The sequence below is a fragment of the Mobula birostris genome, chromosome 2 (genome assembly GCF_030028105.1).
Source record: "Mobula birostris isolate sMobBir1 chromosome 2, sMobBir1.hap1, whole genome shotgun sequence".
NCBI lineage: Eukaryota > Metazoa > Chordata > Chondrichthyes > Myliobatiformes > Myliobatidae > Mobula > Mobula birostris.
In genome coordinates, this window is record NC_092371.1 from 218,167,362 (window position 1) to 218,188,998 (window position 21,637).

Here is a 21,637-nt window from a genome sequence, read left to right on the forward strand (position 1 = left end):
CACATTTTCTATCCAGTGAAATAACCACTTTTTGCTCCCTAACTTTGACTGACCTTAACACTTGCCGTCATGGTACTGTATGTAACTTAATTGAATGTCATTTGAATTGCAGAAAGATAAAAACACTGGGTAATTCTGTAATTTTTCTTCTTTTTTGAATAAGCAAAACAAATTTCATGATATTTGTTTTGGCATTGCAAATTCTACTACACCCCCTCTACTATTTTTAAAAAGATCTTGGATCTTTACTAAAAGCATGATAGTATACTTGTTGACATGTCTATTATATATTTTGACTTTAGATCTGACTCCAAGAATCTAGAACAATGTGGCAATGTGGGAAAATGAATAAATTTTTAATTTACACAAGCATGAAGTTTGCAGCCAACAATGAAGCAATAATGCTCATCATGGATTTTGAAGCCATTCGCAAAGACCGAGCTCAAAGATCTCTGTGGCACAGAATTTATCGTTTCCTGCATTAGTAGTCAGGTATTATCTCAAGGGGCTCCCTGGCAACCAGAAACTTTGATGTCAACAAGCAAACTGAGCAGCCTTTCACTATGAAGAATTCTTGTAGACAGCAATCCAGGAAGTAAAGAGAATGATATTTTTGTTAAATCAATTTTCTTTACAAGAGTGTAAAATGAAGAATTTTACATACACATGAGATGAAGGTTGAAGCTGATATATCATAAACAAACTTGAAAACTAAAATAAAAATAGCTTTTTATTTTAAAATCCATGTAATTTTGAAATTTTTTTTCTGAGGGAGCGGCAATCCACACATATAAAATTATTTATTGAGGGCCAGAGAGGTTGTTGAGCTATAATTATGGTTCAGTATGTCATTAAAAACACCCTAAATGTATGCACAGAATCCCACCAAAATCTGTGTTTTAAAGTGAGAATAATCCAAAAATAACTTTTTTTTGCTCTAGTTTACTGATTTCTTAAGATTATGTTAGAGAGGGTTGCAGAAATGCAGTCTGAGTGGGGTAGTAGGTGATAACATGCCAAGTATTGTGCAGGAAATCATGTAGAAACATCCGGGTTTCAGCAATTGTCTAAACATGTCTAAACTTCCTCTCTTACTTAATGCACTGAGTGTTGATGGTTTCATAGCTATCTCTTAATGCAAATTCCTGTGGTATTTATTATGCCTGCCCTGACATTCACAGGTTCTTAGGGTCATTGCGACAAGAGATGTTTAAAGAATCACACGATAAGGTGCTGAGTGATTAGCAATGTGGCACAGCTCATTTGGTAACCAAATAAATGTGTCAAAATCTACTTGTAAGGACAATGCTTCATGTTACAGAGGCAAGAAAGAATAGCATTTTTAAAAAGAGACTTAAATGAGGCATTGCTTTATATGACCAATAATCATGATTATTTAATCACAAAATTTGAACGTGCCTAAATGTGGATTATAATTGAATGAAGGGATTTTCAAAGATGTGTTTGAGAGAGCGTGCCTTTTGCAAAATCTCAGATCAGGCACGGGTACAATTCTGCCACAATGACCACCATTTTGAACAATAAGACACTGTTCCGTGCACAGACCAAATAACAACAGATACATACCAGACATACATATATAAGGCAATTAATTTAAAAAGTATTATAACTAGCACCCATTAAGTGGCGAAGACACATAATAACACAGACAATATCCAATACTAATTGTTACTAACAATGTCATTTTCTATCTATACACAAAAGCTCTAGTCACTTGGCAAAGCATCTGATTATCATCAGCCAATCATCCCTTTAAGATAGCCTCTAAGGATTTCTGAACACAGTACAACCCTGGGATCCAAAGGGCTCCTTTGAGAGAGAATACCACTAATTTCAAACTGTTTGGGGAAAGTTACAGAGAAAGCCAGGACTGAAAGAGATCGAGAAGAATTGAGTTCAAATGGCATTTAGCTTAATATTAGATGGGAATTCAACATTCATGTAATTCTTCATTTTAACGCAGTTTCATGAGATTAGAATGCGGAATGAATCGATCATTGAATTTGTTATAATGAAATTTGACTGTGTTGGACTATAATATTTCCACATTCTGAATGATTACACGTATTGTGTAGACTTAGTTACTGGTTCTTTTTGTAGCCTTTTGGCACATTTTAACATTTCCTTTGCGATATTTTTGCACCTAGGCAAACTAATTCCAACATCTTATTGTTTTCTTCATGTCATTTAAAAAAGAATATTCATGAAATCATAGTAGCTGATTAAAATGTAGACCAAAAGAAAAGTTACTTGCAACATGTCAAAACACCACAGAAACAGTGACACATACAATAAGCAAAAAGCTCATTAAATGTTATTATGATAGATAATATTAATTGAACAAAGCAAATTGGTTATCCAGAATAAAAGCAAATAACTATATAGTATTGAGTGCTATAAACAAATACTTCATTGCATGAAACTTGAAATATGATTGAAAAGTCATAACATTCTGATTAATTTAAATGGGTTTCTAACCCAATTTGCAGTCTTTGGTTATATATGCAAATTTATCAAAATAAAGCAGAATCAAGAAAAATGATAATTTGTTTATTGTAACTGTAGATAGATAAAGTTTAGTTTAGTTTTTATATCTTCTTAACTGTGCCGCTAGAACTTATGTCCAAAGACAATAAGTGCGCAAATTATCATTAAACCTTCAAGTAACTCATAGACCATATTTTCCAATCTATTATTTGGACACTTCTGATTGTATATATTCTGTGTGTCAGTACTATACAAAGCACAGTCAAAGAAAAGCTACACTGAGAAAATGCCAAAAAGTTTTAAAAACTCTGTAGTTACGGAAATTACTTTCATTTTTTAAAAAGTGTTTTCTATAAAATGGAATATTGGGTCATTTTGTGCTAATTGGATCATAAGGATGTTTTGAAATGGAACAATAGGGAAATTTCAATGCAGCAGATGATAATATGGTCTATTGGTACTCATCCTGAAAAGATATGTAGATTGGAAAATTCATGACTATAGTAATGCTTATTTATCTGTCCATGTCTATATTCAGTTTATCATTCCTATTTTAGTAAGTATATTGCATATAACTTTAATCAGTACATTTTATCAATAATAAAACAGTGATAAAAATACAAATTACAGTTACACCTTTTCACAAGAATATATTAGAAGATGCTGACATTATGTACTGCACATTGGTGTAAATGGAAGTTAGTATTTCCCCAAGGTTGCCTCATATCTTTAATGTCTCACAGGACTTTCACCAAGGACATCATTGGCAATTCAGTGCCAACAAAGTAAAACTCAGACCATTCATTAACCTTTTTCATTTCCTGAACAAGTCAGAGAACACAGCAGACATAATCACAATATGCCTCAAAGAAATTTAAAATTGGATCAAACATTTATACCAAATCATTTCAGAACAGCAGGTTACCATGTGCTTAGTCGTCTAAATTATATTCATCTTGGAGTTATAATGCCAAGCTTTACAATTATTCCTGGTTTTACTAATGCAACTCTAACATAAATGAATGAATTATGATATGATCAGATACTAATTTGTATATAGCAAATAGGCATGCACATAGTAACCATTCCATTCTATTCTGGTAAGCCTTAGAAACTCAGAAGGGGCTCGAAAACAAATACATCTGTGAATAACAGACCATTGTTCCTCTCAACAGAGTATGGCCACAGCAGAGAGCACTAGATGATACTTTGACTAAAACTGTGCATCAATATTTCAATTGGACATTGCTGGTGGCAGATCAGGACGGCGGGTTTGAATTATTTTTGGTTTTGGAGAATTCTTCGGTTCGTCCTCATCCTCTGCTTCGCTATCACAGACGTGGACCACCACACTGGGAGTTGATTCAGTTCCTGCGTGTAATTCGTACTTCTCCCCTGTAAGGAAGAAGGAAGACAGATTATAAATAGGGTTTTGAAACAGAAAATGAAGACACTTAGGCGCCATCTGTGGAAAGAGAAACAAAGTTAACATTTTAGTTTAAGAGGTTGAAAATAGAGTAACCTATTGGGTCCAACCATTACTTTCAGGATGAATCCCTTCCTTAATAGAATGGATTTTTTTTTCGCAATATTTGGTTGACATTTATTTTCCTAGCTTCGATGAGCTTGCTGACCATAAGTTAATTCATGCTTCTGAGGTATGTTGGGAATCACTATCACCATACTTCCGCTCATTGAGCCTTGTGTTACCAAGTCTTTAAGTGAACTTAAGTGTTCGACTATCTTAAATATCCTAGGCAGTGAAATAAATAGGTGAAATCTGTTGAAATTTGGCAGCTTATAAACATTTTTTTCTGAAATTGGGTCACGAAGGGTAATACCAAAATGAGTCATTTACCACATCCAAACTGTGCATTATAGCATAACCTATGTGGTCGCAGATCTCCAGTCCTAACAGCATCTCTCCCACTTTTCAACTCCTTTCTGCTTGTCAAGAAACAAGTCAGAAACAAGGTCCTATACAAATGTACGTCAGGTTGAAATTTTCATTGGGGCACTCCTCTGTTTTCGTGGATGTTTGTGAAGAAAAAGAATTTCAGGATGTATATTGCATACATTTCTCTAAAATTAAATGTACCTGTTGCTGTAGCACCTACTCAAACAAACCAACTTGGTCTCTTACAGGCACCATCATTAATGTGGATAGGAGGTGGGCAGATTACACAGAATTCCTGCACCTTGATGCATAATTCTGATGACCAGGCATTGTAAAGTCCGTTAAGATATCCAGAATGGGATTGAGGTTTCAACTATGATGGGAAAACACTTTCTTGAAAGGTTTCAGATGGCTATCTAACAACCTGGTATATCAAGGTGCTTACAACAGTTCAAGAAAATGACCCAGCATTGTTCAGTGAGTTTGACTTAAGTGCGGGATGCATGATTAAGAAATTCACAGAGAATACAAAGATAAATTGTGTGATTGATGGTGAAAAGGATGTCAACTTACTGGCCAAGTGACCAGAAAACAGTGAATAGATTTTAAACTAAAGAAGTGTGAGGCAACACATTACTGAATGAAAACGAGCTGAGGGGATGAACATAAGATACTAGGATGTTGAGGAACAGAGATACATCAAAGATTATATTTACATGTTCATGAAGATAGCCGAACAGATACAATATATATGGCATTTAAGAGCCACATTGGATATTTTCCCTAATTAGTTGAGGGACAAATTATAAAGTTTATGAAGCATGTTGCCACAGACTGAATATTGCATACAGTTATGGTCACTGCATTTTAGCATTGCACTAGACATTATACAAAACAGATTTATAGAAATGTTGTCAGGACTGTAGAATTGAGCATAATAATGAAGTGTTTTGTGTGGCTGGTTATGGATATCATCGAATACCATCTTCCTGCTACATTGGACTCGTCAGAGTTTGCTTATCACTCAAATTGGTCCACTGATGATGCCACAGCCTCTGCACTTCACTCCACCCTGTCTCACCTGGAAAAAGGCGCCTCATATCGCGCCATGCTGCCTTCATCTTATGAGAGACAGCGCACCACACAATCAAGTTTACCTATGCCTGCTCATGCTGTTTCTGTGCCGGATACGAGAACCTACACACTGGATAGAAGCTTCCTTCACTGTGCTATCAGAATTTGGAATAGCCTTCCAGATGCTGTGGTTGGAAACATCTGCGACGATGGAGTCCAAGCCTTCAAGAGTCGAGTGCGCAAACACCTATCATCTCTGGGAGGGAAGTCACATGCTTCTTCATAAGCTATCATGAAGGGGGCCAGGATGGCAATGCTTGGTTGTTGGTAGGTAGGGTTAATACCTGACTTTCAAGAGCACTTGTGAGTTAACTGCTGGGGAACAGTGTGGAAAGAACAGGTGCTGTTTTCTCCCGGTAGGGATTAGTTTTTAGTTCCAAGTGCTCCTGCCACGTTTTGTCACCCTGCAACCTTATATTTCAATCTCTTTGAATTATGGAGGACAGCATGTGTATAAATATCTCTGTCCAGCAGACTTCATCATGATCATCATGACTCCAGTATTTCTACTATTTTTTAATGTTTCTTAATTGTACATATGATTTTTTTGTGTTCTATCGCTGAGCAGCAGTGAACCATCTGATTGGCCTATCAGAATTCTCTTTGGGAACTAGTTGACTTGATCAGCAGTTCTGATCTGGCTATTGTTCACGATTACACTTAATAAAACAAAATGCAATGCTGTTGCTTATTGACTTCAGCACAGCATTCAATACGATCATACCTCAGAAGCTGGTGGGTAAACTGTCCTCATTAGATCTCAACACCTCTCTATGTAAATGGATCCTGGACTTCTTGACAGAAATGCCACAGTCAGTCCATGTAGGCAGAAACATCTCCAGATCCATCGTGCTGAGCACCGGCACTCCACAAGGCCGCAGGCTCAGCATAATGCCGTTCACCTGCTGATGCAGGACCACACTGCTAGACCCAGTTCAAACCAAATCATCAAGTTCGCTGGTGATACAACAGTGGTTGGCCTCATCGCCAACAACGATGAGGCAGAGCGCTGGTAGAATAGTGCTAGCACAACGACTTGAGTCTCAATGTGGACAAGACCAAAGAGCTGACTGCGGGCTTTAGGAAGGTGCAGGCTGACCACGCTCACTACACATATACAGCTTCTCTGTGAAGAGAGTTAGGAGCACCGAGTTTCAGGATGTGCACATGACAGACAATCTCACCTGGTCCTTCAACACCACCTCTTTGATCAAAAAAGCACAGAAGCGTCTCCACTTTCTGAGGAGATTGAGGTGAGTGAGGCTCTCCTGCCTCCAAAATTTTAACCAGTTTGTACAGGAGCACGATTGAGAGTGTCCTGACCATCTGCATTACCAACCGGTACGGGAATTGCAAGGCATCTGACTGCGGGTCCCTACGGAGGATTGGGAGGACTGCTGGGAGGATCATCGGGGTTTCTCTTCCACCCATTAGATAGATGTATCAGGAGCACTGTGTTGGCAGGGCCCGTAGCATAGTCACTGATTCCTTCCATCCATCCAAAGATATGTTTGACCCTCTGTCATTAGGCAGGAGGTTCTGTGACTGTTGGGATGGGAAACAGCTTCTTGCCCCAGGCCGTAAGACTACTCTGCCATCTGCCATCACTCAGGTGTCATCACGTAAGATGTGCCAGTAGAGTTATTTCATCTGAAGCCTGGGGGGTGCTCAGGAGCTGACAGAGAGATAAAAGCATTGAAAGATATTTGATGACGGTTTAAGTGCAATGACACGAAAAGGCAGTGGACCAAGATTCAGAAAATGGCATAGGGAAAAGCAGCAGCTCTCCGACTGTCACAGATACAAAAGGCTAATAACTTACTTTGGTGAGTCCCCAAGGTAAGGACAGGGATTCTGTTCAATTCTAACTGGGGGTTCCCATCTATCAGATCTTTACCATTAATATGAGAAATGAACTTTCATCACAGCAGGAAAGAGCCAGAATCTTTCCTGATGGAGGGTCTTGGCCTGAAACATCAACAGTTTACTCTTTTCCATAGATGCTGCCTGGCCTGCTGAGTTCCTCCAGCTTTTTGTGTGTGTTGCTGAGAGGCAGAAGCTGTACTTGATGCCTCCTGCCATTTACGCTCTTATCATCAGATCCATCTTACACTCAGTGGCCATTTTACTAGGTGCCTCCTGTTTCTAACAAAGTGGCCATTGAATGTGTGTTTATGGTTTTCTGCTGCTGTAGCCTATCAACTTCAAGGTCCAATGTGTGGTGCATTCAAAGATGCTCTTCTGCACACTATTGTTGTAACACTTGGTTATTTGATTTACTGTTGCCTTTCTGTCAGCTTGAACCAGTCTGGGCATTCTCCTCTGGCCTCTCTCATTAATGAGGCATTTTTTTGACCACAGAACTGTGCTTACTGGGTGTTTTTTTGTTTGTTTTTCACACCGTTCTCTATAAACTCTAGAGACTGTAGTGCATTAGAATCCCAGGCACACCAAAAACTGCTCACAAGACTCTAGATGAGGCCACACCAGATCTTATAAAACCTCAGTATTACATTGATACTTTTATATTCTAGTCCTTTCAATATGAATATTAACATTGCATTTGCCTTTCTCACCACTGACTCAACCTACAAGATAGTCTTTAAAGATTCCTGCATGAGAACTCCAAAGTTCCTTTGCACCTCAGAATTTTGAATCTTTTTCTTATTTAGGTTATAGTCGACTCTTTTATTCCTTCTACCAAACTGCATGACAATACATTTCCCACAACTATATTCCATTTGCCACCTCTTTGCCCATTCTCCTAATCTATCTAGGTCTCTCTGCAGACTCCCTGCTTCCTCAACACTACCTGCTCCTTCACCTATCTGCGTATCATCTTCAAATCTGGGCACAAATTCAAATCAGGATCCAAATCAGGTTTATTATCACCAGCATATGTTGTGAAATTTGCTAACTTAATGGCAGCAGCACAATGCAATACATGATAATACAGAAAATAAATAAATTACAGTAAGTATATATGTACAGTAAACAGTAAAATTAACCATAGGGCAAAAACAGAAATTATATTAAAAAAAAAGTGAGGTTGTCCATTTAATGAGCTCAATGTCCATTTAAGAATCGGACGGCAGAGAGAAGAAGTTGTTCCTGAATCGCTGACTGTGTGCTTCAGGCTTCTGTACCTCCTTCCTGATGGTAACAATGAGAAGGGGGTAAGTCCTAGGTGATGGGAGTCCTTAATGATGAACACCGCCTTTCTGAGTCACTGCTCGTTGAAGACGTTTTGGATACTATGGAGGCTAGTACCAAGATGGAGCTGACTAATTTTACAACTTTCTGCAGCTTCTTTCAGTCCTGTGCAGTAGGCACCCCCCCACCTCCATACCAGACAGTGATACAGCCTATCAGAATGCTCTCCACGATACATTTGTAGAGGCTTTTGAGTGTCTTAGGTGACAAACCAAATCTCCTCAAACTTCTAATGAAAGATAGCCACTGTCTTGCCTTCTTTATAGTTTCATCGATATGTTGGGACCAGGTTAGATCCTCAGAGATCTTGACAGCCAGGAACTTGACATTGCCCACTCTCTCCACTTTTGATCCCTCTATGAGGATTGGTTCGGGATCCCCTGTCTATGCTCTCCGGAGTCATCAATTCCATCATCCAAGTCATTGACATCTAATGTAAAAAGAAGCGGTCTCAACACCAACCACTGCGGAATACCACTAGTCACCAGCAGCCAATCAGAAAAGGCTCCCTTTATTCCCATTCTTTGCCTCCTGCCAACCAGCCAATCCTCTATCCATGCTAGTGTCTTTCCTGTAATACATGGCCTCTTATCTTAGACCATAAGACAGTAAGATATAGGAGCAAATTTAGGCCATTTGACCTATCGAGTCTGCTCTGCCATTTCATCGTGGCTGATCCAATTTTTCTCTCACAGCCAGTCTCTTGTCTTTTCCCCATATCCCTTCATGCCCTGAGCAATCAAGAATCTATCAACTTCTGACTTAAATATACATAAAGAGCATTGTGGCAAAGAATTCCACAAATTCATTACTCTCTGGCTAAAGAAATTCCTCCTCATCTCTGTTCTAAAAGGACGGCCTTCTATTCTGAGGCTGTGTTCTCTGGTCTTAGACTCTCCCACCATAGGAAATATCTTCTCCACATCCACCCTATCAATTTGATAGGTTTGATAGGTTTCAATTAGGTCAACTTTCGTGCTTTTGAGTTCCAGTGAATACAGGCCCAGAGCCATCAGATGCTCTTCATATGAAAAGCCATTCAATCCTGGAATCATTTTCATGAAGCTCTTTTGAACCCTCTCCAGTTTCAGCACATCCTTTCTAAGATAAGGGGCCCAAACCTGCTCACAACACTCCAAGTGAGGACTCACCAGTGCTTTATAAAGCTTCAACATTACATCCTTGCTTTTATATTCTAGTCCTCTTGAAATGAATGCTAACATTACATTTGCCTTCCTCACCACAGACTCAACCAGCAAATCCTACGCAAGAACTCACAAGATCCTTTGCACCTCAGTTTTGTATTTTCTCTCCATTTAGAAAATAGTCAACCCTCTCATCTATTCTACCAAAATGCGTGAGCATACACTTCCTGACACTGTATTCCATCTGCCACTTCTTTGCCCATTCTCCTAATTTATTTAAGTACTTCTGTAATCTCTCCAATTCCTCAAAACTACCTGTCCCTCCAACTATCTTAATATCGTCTGCAAACTTTGCAACAAAGCCATCAATTCCATCGTCCAAATCATTGACGTATAACATAAAAAGAATTGGTGCCAAAACATACCCCTGTGGAACACCACTAGTGGCCAGCAGCCAGTCATAAAAGGTTCCCTTTATTCCCACTCTTTTCTACCTGCCAGTCAGCTGCTGCTTTATCCGTGCTCGAATCTTCCCTGTAGTACTTATTAAGCAGCCTGATTTGTGACATCTTGTAAAAAATCTTCTGAAAATCTAAGTACACAACATCTACCAATTCTCCTTTGTCTATCCTGCTTGTTATTTCTTCAAAGAATTCCAACAGATTTGTCAGGCAGGATTTTTCCTTGAAGAAACCATCCTGACACCGGGCTACTTTTTATCATGTGCCTCCAAGTACCTAGAGACCTCATCCTCAATAATCGACTCCATCATCTTCCCTACCACTGAGGTCAGACTAACTGGCCTATAGTTTTCTTTCATCTATCTCTCTCCCTTTTTGAAGAGTAGAGTGACATTTGCAATTTTCCAGTCTTCCGGAACCATTCTAGAACCATTCCAGAATCTAGTGATTATTGAAAGATCATTACCAGTGCCTCCACGATTTCTTCAGCCACCTCTTTCAGAACTCTGGAGTGTACACCATCTGGTCCAGGTAACTTATCTACCTTCAGACCTTTCAGTTTCCCAAGAACCTTCTCTGTAGTTATCATAACTTTACACACGTCATGCCTCTTGACAACTGGAACTTCCACCATACTGCCAGTGTCTTTCATAGTGAAGACTGATGCAAAATACTGAATTAGCTCGTCCGCCATTTCCTGGTCCCCCATTACTACTTCTCTAGCATCATTTTCTAGTTGTCCAATATCTACTCTCACCACTCTGTTACTTTTTATATATCTGAAAAAAGCTTTGATATTATTGGCTAGCTTACATTAATATTTCGTCTTTTCCCTCCTTGTGGTTTTTTAGTTCTGATGGGTCTTGGTCCAAAACGTCGAATATACTCTTTTCCGTAGATGCTGCTTGGCCTGCTGAGTTCCTCCAGCATTTTGTGTGTGTTACCTGGATTTCCAGCATCTGCATATTTTCTCTTCTTTGTGGTTTTTTTTAGATGCCTTCTTTGTTTTTTAAAATGTTCCCAATCCTCTAACTCCTCCTCAATACTTTTATCTTGTCTTTGACTTGCCTTGCCAGGCACAGTTGTTTCATGTTACCTTTGGAATCTCATGATTGTACAGTATCTATTCTGCACCTTCTGAATTGTTCCTAGAGACTCCAGCCATTGCTGTTCTGACATCATCCCTGCGCTGGGGCTCCCCCCGATAGGTCATCCCTGTCAACTGTATCCAAAGCAGTATAATTATTATTGAGCAGAACGGCCACAGGGTACTCTGCACTGGCTGCCAATTTCCTTTCCCAATCCTGACAGTCACCCAGGTACCTACCTCCTGCAACTTAGGGGTGACTACCTCCCTGTAGCTCTTCTCTATCACCTCCTCATTTTCCTGTATGTCATCGAGCTGCAGATCTAGTTCTTTAACGCATTCTCTGAGGAGCAGCAGCTTGGCGCATCTGATGCAGATGTGGTTGTTCAGGAGGATGGAGGTCTCCCAGAATTCCCACATCTCACACAAACAAAACAGGTAGCCACCAGAGCCATCCTCACTGCACTAACTATGCACTAAGAGGTGAAGAATGAAGAAGAAACTTAACTCACCCAAGCCTGTTGAGCCAAAGCCTCCCTTCTCTAACACTGGTCCACTCACAAAATGGCTAGTCCACTAGCCCCAACCTTATTTTCACTTTCTCTTGCTAATGAACCACGATTCCATTGAGCCACTCGAAAAAGTCAAAAGCCAGCAAATGATGCGTTTCAAATTGCTCATCCCCATTTCTGTGGAGCCTCCTTTGTCGATTTGCAGGGCCACTAAAAGCATTTGAGAGGACAGATTCCCATAGAATATTTGATAAAAGCATTTGGGAAGACAGATTCCCAGAAACTATTTTCTTTGGTGTGGGATATTGACACTGTATTAGCTAAGAGTAGTAGAAATGAAGATATTCCTTTTCCAAAAGGCTGCAAATGGTCATCTCATGGGCCAACCAGAAGCCCTGGCTGAATGGAGAAGTGTGCTCCGTTCTAGAAGTCTGGGATGCTGCTGCCTTCAGATCTGGAAACAGGACAGCTCTCAGAACAGCCAGAAGAAACCTCAACTCAGGCAACAAGAGGGCAAAGACCAACTGCGCACAAAAAAACCAGGAACACCTGTCTGATAACCACCACCACTTTATCATTTCCTGACAGTCACCTTATGTACAGACACTCCTGCGCCTAGCATTACTTTATGAACATACAATCATTCTATGTATATAAGCTATCTTATGTATTCATATTTATTGTATTTATTATTATTATTGTGTTCTTTATCTTATTGTATTTGTTTTTGTGTTACATCAGATCCAGAAAAACAATTATTTCATTCTCTTTTACACCTGTGTATTGTAAATGACATTAAACAATCTTCAATCTTGAATCTTTTAAAGCTGACTCCAATGGCAATTTCTTGACTGAAGCTGACATATTTTTATTAGTTTAGAATATCAAAGGATATAGATCAAAGGAAAGGAAATTAAATTGAAGTAAGATCAACAATATTCTAACTGCATGCTCAAGAGCTGAATAGCTAGTTCCTATTTCTAGTTCGTTCATACTTCCCAATGCTGTGTAGAAAGTTTTAACGTTGGTGACAATGCCACTATTTGATTTGCAGGTTATCTCTCTGCTTGTTATGTGAATATCCAGTATGTTTCCCGCAACAACAATCATTTCCTGTGCTAATGACCTGACTGTGCCTGTCTCATGTGGATAAATTAAACCACATCATATACGGATATAAATCACTGAAGGAGAAATGCTTACAATCAATCTAAATATGGTTTGATATTAGAGGATTTTAAAAAAACAGAAGAGGCTTTTATTGTGATACCAGGGACAAATTTTCCTTAATGCGACTGTATGGAACATTTCTGATTCCAGTTTTGTTCTATTGTCATTGGAAATATTGATGGAGATACATGCACAGTCTAAAAACTACTGTGCTTAAATATCTTACATAACATTAACTGGAGTGGTCATTACATAACTTTTGTCAAAACAGATGTTTCAGCAAAATGTAACAGATATAAAGCATAACAAAAAATATAAGATCATGCAGAGGCCACTGAACATCAACATTTCACTAATGGACTTCATATCTGATTTCTTGCTGCTGCTCTATTACAATTATTTTCAATGTTTACCTTTTATTTCTTCTATATTGTTTGAAATATTTTTTCATTAAGAACAAAAACATAATTTTGCTTTGTACTTTTTCTCAATTTTAATGTACCCTTGTACAATACATAATTTTCTGAGATAAGTTTGTGCAGTTTTCTTTATAACCTTGAAAGCCTTTACTGAATCATCTCACAGCCTTTAATGCCTAAAAAATTGTACCAGTTTTCTGATGTATAAGTGGATTTGTATTTAGCCCTTCATGCAATTAGAGTACTTTGAAAGAATTACTAAAATGGTAAAATTTGTTTTTATAATATGGGTTAATATTCCCTTTCTTTGTTTAACCACTGTCCTGTGGGGGGGGGGTGCAGCGTGCCTTATTCTGATTGTCGAAAGCCATCTCTATTGAGGTTGCAAACACGAGGAAATCTGCAGATGCTGGAATTTCAAGCAACACACATAAAAGTTGCTGGTGAATGAAGCAGTTAGTCCTGACAAAGGGTCTCAGCTCGAAACGTCGACTGTACCTCTTCCTATAGATGCTGCCTGGCCTGCTGTGTTCACCAGCAACTTTTATGTGTGTCTGTTGTGATTGATTAGTTTAGAATGCGCAGCTACTTTTCCTGTTGGATAAATGCCTGGTGTCCTGTTTCAGATACCCTGGGTATATAAAATAGCACATGGAAGCAGCTTGCTCTTTTCTTCGTTTGTTTAAGACATGACCATTGGGATGGTATGCTCTGCGTGCTCTTTTAACTAAGTATTCTATTCAATTCAATTTTTGTTGAACGTACATATATTTGTTCAGTATTCAGCTTTGTAGTGTCTGTAACTTGGGGAACATGAATGTTTGGTCGAATTTTTACTGTTTGTAAACAAATGATTAATATACCTATTCACAGAGAGTGCTTTCTGTATCACTTGCCAAACCTACGAACCTGATTGACCATTACAACCACCGTCTGTCTATTTCCACTGCTCTGCTCTCTCTATAACCATGAGTGTGGGGCTAGGCACAGTTCAAATGCCATCTATAAATTTGCTGATGATACAACCATTGTTGGCAGAATCTCAGATGGAGATGCGTGGCATACAGGAGCGAGATATACCAGATAGTTGAGTGGTGTCGCAGCAAAAGCCTGGCACTCAAAGTCAGTAAGACCAAAGAGTTAATTGTGGACTTCAGTAAGGGTAAGGCGAGGGAACACAAACCAATCCTCATAAAGGGATCTGAAGTAGAGAGAGTGAGTAATTTCAAGTTCCTGGGTGTCAATATCTTTGAGAATTGAACCTGGTCCTAACATATCGATGCATCTATAAAGAAGGCAAGACAGCAGCTATATTTGATTGGGAGTTTTTGCACTAGTTATTTTAACTTAACTACTTAATAAGAATATATATGCTTAGTGTATTTTAGTTTTTTTCTATATTGATTATTGTACTGTTAACAAATTTGACAACATATGCCCTGATTCTGATTCAGATTCCCAAAAGCAGCTGAAAGCTGAGCGAGCGCCTATCACATCACTTCCACACTGACCACTCAAGGTCTTCACCATACACCAGAGTACAGTTGTGCAAGGTGTCAAGGAGAAGAAGGAAAAAGGTGGGGTGGTTGTGAGTTGGAGGGGTGACATGTCTGCAGCCTTTTGCGTCCCCACACATCAATTCCTGCGTGGCAAGTGGCCCCAGCCTACTCGGAGGCACATACCCCTGATACAGGCTGAGACCACAGACAGCTTTGAACCCTGCCGTGAAAAAAATTCTGGAAGCAATCCAGCACACGGAAGTGATTTCTAGTACAAGACGTGCAGTAAACAGTCCGGCAAGAAGAACAATCAGGCAGCAAGACATTGATGTTCTTGCAGGAACACACTAATTCACACGTGGTTGTTGACTTAATGCAGGGTTTGCTCTTTTTATGAACAATGTATGTTGCAGGCAGGACTTTAATAGTATAGTTGTGTCCATAATGTTAAGGTGAACAGCATGCATGTTGGCGATGGCATCATTTTTGTGAAACTAGCTGGAAAACCACACCTATGCTGTGATAAATTGTAATTGTAAATGCACTAATAATTTCTCAAAGGGCAGGGCTTCCACCAGAAATGGCGCTATCACATAAAATACAAACAATTTTTTTAAAATGTGAAATCTTACATAAAAGTTTCTTTAAAATTGTTTAGCTTCAAGGTAAGAGTGAAGTAAGGTCAATTTATTTCATCAAAAGAGAAATAAACTGTTGGAAGAACCCTATGGGCCAAACAACAACATTGAAGGCAAAGTCAACGTCGAGGCCTTGTTTCCATTGCAATCATATTATTCATATCAATGGTCAGTTATGAGTAGAAAATCATACAGTCTTTTCATACAGCTCTCCAAATTAATATCATGTTGAGCCTAACAGTTACTTTGTCTAGGCCAGCCTTTCTCTACCTTTTTGCCCTGGAGGAACCCTTGAAATAATTTTCAGGTCTCAGGGAATCCTGGCATAAAAATTATTATATCTACAGCTCACGGTACATTAGCGAGATCAGTAAGCTGTCGGTATAATGATCCAAAAATAATTGTCAATGCTCTTTTGAGTAGTGAATGAATTTTTAGCCAACCTTTCTTGAAAAAAAAACACAGGTAGCTAATCTTAGCTTACCTTTCTTGAAATTAATCCCTTTTTTCCCTTTCATAAATTTTAAAAACTCACAAGGCAAACATAATACATGTTGGTTTAATAACTGGCTTAAGCCAAAATGGGATTTAATTTTTCTAAAGATAGGCTCAGTAGATTCAATTTAAATTAAGGTTGTAAATTGGTTTCAATTAATGCTATTTACAACATGAAAATTTATTGACAATGTTGAATAATAAAGTTACTAAAAACCATAAACCAAAGGCGAGAAAAGGCTAAACAAGAAAACCACAAAAAATATGAAAACTTCACAAGACCAACACAATCCATGTCTTGCAACGTTTACAGCAACAGCAAAGCGGCAGGCCAGAAGATGAGCTGTGGCACGTAAAAAATTCCCTTTTTAGAATGAAACCTTCCTCTTAATTTTCTACCAAACCCATACAGCCTGTTTGCTTCCATAAGTCAGTCAGCGGCGAGTAAGGGGAAATTATCAGCCTACTATCCTCCCCTCCGTGCAATACAGCTCTCACCATCAGCCTATCATCCTCCCCAATGCGCAATACAGCACCCACCAATTATCAGCTTACCGTCCTCCCCTCCATGCAATAAAACGCTCACCAATTATCAGCCTACCATCCTCCCCTCAGTGTAATACAGCACTTACCAATTATCAATGGCCGCCCCTATTTCGCGTCAAAAGCTGAGAATAAACATGGCCCTACTGTGCACTGCCAGACTCGGCTGAGGGAGCTCAAACAAGATTGCTAATGGGGCTACTCGGTCACTGCCCAATACTGTGAGCATTAGCATTGCGAGAAGTTCAAGAACAATGTTTTTTTATTATCACTATCCTTTGAGGAACTCCTACTGACCTCTCGTGGAACCCTAGCGTTCCACAGAACCCCGGTTGAGAAACCCCAGTCTACACTATTAGTCAAGATTAAAGAGCTGAAAATTGACTGCCTTTTGATCTCGATATAAGCCCTGAGCCTTGTTTCTCAAGGATTTCAACAATGACTCCCCAGATTGAAGAAGGTCACTTTATTTATCTGGTACTTGAGAAAGGATGAAAAATCCAGAGGAGTTTCTGTTTTAGGCAAGCTCGTAGGATGGGAGAAGAGGTAGAATGAGCCTCTTGTTGGATTTGGAGTAGGCGAGAGGAGGGAAGCGGGAAGCCAGGAGCAGATGGGCAGTGAATTGGCCACCAGTGCCAGCCCACCAACTGGAGAGTGTCATGATTAAGGGTCGAAACACTCAGTGAAGGTTGGGAACCACCTGATAACATCTGTTCCTAGCTGAAGGCTACGATTACCTTATAAGGTAACTGGAGAATGCACCCTAATAGGCGAATGTAACAAGTTATATCTGGTTTGTACCAGTGGATTCCAGGAAAGATTGGATGGCAACAGGGGAAGGTTGGTGACGCTGGAGAGACAGCTGACCTCCAGGAAAGACTGGCACGGGCTCACAAGGCTAGCAACCTCATGGGCAGCACTCGCAAGAGGGCACCACTCAAACTACAATTGAACATGAAGAGCAATACCCCCAGAGTCTCTCAAGAGGGGGAGAGGATGAGAGACTCAAAGGGACGGTCATACCGGCAATGGCCAGGACAGGAAACATGGCTACGAGGAAGCTAAAGCAAACAACACTGACCAGAGAGGAATTCACGGTAAGGTGTCATTGTGGGAAAGTCTGCAAAAACATCAGAGGGCTCAAGATACATCAGAGCAGGTCTAGATGTAGATCAATGGTGACCCAAGTGCAGCGCACGGACTTAGTGTCCGGTGAGACGAAGGAGAATTCCAGCCAGGAAGCACCCCACAGAGCTGAAGATCTCTCCGCACTTGAGTTGCCTCAGCACCGAACAACAGACCAAGTGAGTTCCTCTTCGGTTACCCCAATCCATTCACCAAGGAAAGACAGGATCAAATGGCCTAGATCACCAGACAACGTCACCTGGATGCAGTTCAATGATGATCTAGACAGCATCCTGGAAGTTGCCTTAGCAGGTCCAGTACACAGAAAGATCGACTCACTCACAGCCATAGCGTACAATCTAGCTAAGGAACGATTTGGCCCAATGGAGCAGAGAAGCCAGCCCAAGTTACCGCAGCAACCAAATAGGAGGGAAACTGAGGTTCGTCGCTTGAGAGGCGAATTAAAGGTACTCAACAAGAGGTTTAAAACCAGCTCACTGGCCGAAAAAGAAGGTATCAAGGACTTAACCAGTATGCTGCAGGAAAAGCTGTGCAAACTCCAGAGGGCGGAACATCTACAACGGCAAAGAAGGAAGAAATTGAAAAGGTGAGCACAGTTTGTGAGAAATCCATTCAGCTTCACCTGGACTCTTCTCGGCCAACAAAAATCTGGTCTACTATCCAGCTCGAAGCCAGAGGTGGAGGAGTTCCTGCGGGAGGCACACAGCGACCCACGGAGGGGTCAGGGACTAGGAACCAATCGGGCTGTGAATAGACCGGAAAATCCATCAATTGAGCTGAACATGGCAGGAAATCCAGGACATCATCTGGAAAGCTAAAGCATCAGCTGCCCAGGCCCAAGCAGCATACCTTATAAGGTGTATAAGAAATGCCCAAAACTTCTTCGGAGGCTGTGGAAGGTCATGAGAAAGATCTGGGCCAAAGGTACTATTCCATCAAGTTGGAAACTGGCAGAGGGATGCTTTATTTCAAAGGAAGAGGATTCTTCCACAATTGCCCAGTTTAGGACAATTTACTTCCTGGATGTGGTATGTCAGATTTTCTTTTCTGTGCTTGCAAGGCTGACTTCTTACGTGACGCAGAACCGCTATATCAACACATCCATCCAGAAAGGCAGTATTCCAGGCTTTTCAGGGTATCTGGAACACACCTCAATGATTAGCCATTTGATCCGTGAGGCCAAGCAGAAAAAAGGCGACCTAACAGTTGTCTGGTTAGACCTTGCGAACGCCTATGGGTCTATTCCACATGACCTCATCCCAGAAGGACTCAACCACTACTACATCCCAGTGGCTATTCGAGACATGATCACCAGCTACCTAGGAGGATTCAAACTCAGATTTACATCAGCCCATTTCACAACTAGTTGGCAGGACCTCCAGGAGGGGATTCCAACAGGGTGCACCATCTCTCCCATCCTATTTATTATGGGAATGAACCTCCTATTATCAGCAGCAGAAGATGTAACCTGCAGCCCAACGCTGGAGTCAGGCATTGTTCAGTCGGCTCTACGAGGGTTCATGGACGACATCACTATAACAACTGTGTCACATGTCCAAGCAAGATGGGTATTGGAAACCCTGGACAATGTAGCCACTTGGGCAAAGATGTCCTTCAAGGCCAAGAAGTCCAAGTGTATGGTGATCAGAAAGGGCAAAGTTACTAGCAAGTTTAGCCTCCAAGTTCAGGGTGAAGTCATCCCTTCCATCGAAGATAACCCGATAAAATGCTTGGGGAAGTGGTTTAATATGTCACTGACAGATAGGGCCAACGTCACCAATGCTGTGAAGCAGACAGACGAATGGCTGAAGAAGATCAACAAATCGAACGGAGTTGAGGAAAAACTTTTTCACCCAGAGAGTGGTGGATGTATGGAACGCTCTGTCCCAGAAGGCTGTGGAGGCCAAGTCTCTGGATGCTTTCAAGAAAGAGATGGATAGAGCTCTTAAAGATAGCGGAATCAAAGATTATGGGGATAAGGCAGGGACTGGATACTGATAGTGGATGATCAGCCATGATCACAGTGAATGGCGGTGCTGGCTCGAAGGGCCAAATGGCCTACTCCTGCACCTATTGTCTATTGTCTATTGTCTAAATCCGGACTTCCTGGTAAATTCAAGACCTGGCTGTACCAATACGGCATTCTGCCCAGGCCTCTCTGGCTCTTCACACGTTATGAGTTCCCCATGACTGCCATAGAGGGCTTCGAGAAGAAAACCAACAAGCAGCTGCGGAGGTGGTTGGGAGTTCCCCCAAGCTTCTCTTCAGTGGGCCTCTATATTCGATCTGGGCAACTGCAGCTTGCCCTGTCATCTGTTGTGGAGGAATTCAAGGTGGCAAAATGCAGTGCATTATTAAGCTTGAGAGATTCCAATAACGTCTTGGTAAAGCAAGCAGGCATTACAACCAGATCTGGGCGCAAGTGGGCAGCCAACGCAGCTGTGGAGCAGGCAGTGTGTTCCCTGAAGCTGCGAGATATCATCGGCAACCCCTGCATCGGGCGGCAAGGCCTCGGCTCAGTTCACTTCCAGCAGTGGGAAAACGCAAGCATAAGGAACAGGCGAGGCATTGTACAGGCAGAAGTATGAATCCGTGAGGAAGAGAAGCGGAAGTCGAAGGCAGTGGAACAAGGGTCCCAGGGTGCCTGGAAAAAAATGGGATCTGCCCAAGCGCAAGGTCTCATGGGCAGAGTTATGGAGACTGGAGCCCTTCCGTATTTCTTTCCTCTTGCGATCCATGTATGACACCCTTCCTTCGCCATTACATCTGTACACATGGGGGATGAGAGAGGACCCGAACTGTAAGCTCTGTGGTCAAAAGGGGACACTGGCTCATATACTGTCCGGGCGTAAAACAGCTCTAACTCAAGGACGGTATAGGTGGCGCCATGATAAGGTGCTTCTGGCTCTTGCTGACACACTAGAGCGAGAAAGATGCAGGAAGAGGACGGCTGGCACAGATTTGAGGAAGGCCATCACCTTCAAAGAGGGAGCCAGGCCTTTCGTAACCAAACAACCAAAGCTCAGTCTGCTGCTAATGGTCAGGTCCTGGGAGATGAGGGTCAATATGGGAAGGAGGTTGCTGTTCCCGGATGTGGTGCACACAACCCTACGCCTGGACATTGTACTGTTGTCAGCTGAAGACAGGAACATAATTCTGGTTGAGCTGACTGTGCCGTGGGAGGAGGGATGGGAAGGGGCCCACGAGAGAAAGGCCTTGAAGTACTAGCCCTTACTGCAGGAGTGTAAAGACAAGGGATGGCAGGCATGGTTGTTCCCTGTGGAGATCGGCTGCAGAGGTTTCCCAGCCAAATCAGCATGGCGGTTGTTGTCAGTTCTGGGCCTGGACGAAAGGAGCAAAAAACAAGCAGCTCGTAGGATGGGGGAAGAGGCAGAACGAGCCTCTTGTTGGATTTGGCGTAGGCGAGAGGAGGGAAGCTGGAAGCCTGGAGCAGATGGGCAGTGATTTGGCCACCACTGCCGGCGAACCAACTGGAGAGTGTTGTGGTTGAGGGCCGAAAAGCTCTATGAAGGCTGGGAACCAACTGATGACACCTGCTCCTGGCAGAAGGATACGGTTACCTTATAAGGTATCTGGAGAATGCAGCCTAACAGGTGTATGTAACAAGGATGGGAAGATGGAAAGTGCTGCCAGATAAATCTCAGAGACGTACTCCTCAGCCCACTTTGCAAATGGGAAGAAATATAGTTAATAGTTATTAAAATCCTGTTCCTGCCTCTTTAAATTATACAGTTTAAGATTTTAATCAC

The 21,637-nt window shown here is 41.2% G+C and overlaps 1 protein-coding gene across 2 annotated transcripts in view; it reads right to left on the minus strand.

Moving 5' to 3' along the window:
• Positions 1-980: 980 nt before the first annotated feature.
• The window catches only part of rcan2 (regulator of calcineurin 2), a 380,425-nt gene continuing 359,768 nt past the window's right edge, over positions 981-21,637 (minus strand). For both annotated transcript variants that reach the window (XM_072251469.1, XM_072251470.1), the window contains one exon: positions 981-3,903. In XM_072251469.1, the coding sequence (XP_072107570.1) occupies positions 3,743-3,903 (161 nt within the window). In that variant the 3' untranslated portion in view covers positions 981-3,742. The remainder of the gene's footprint in view (positions 3,904-21,637) is intronic.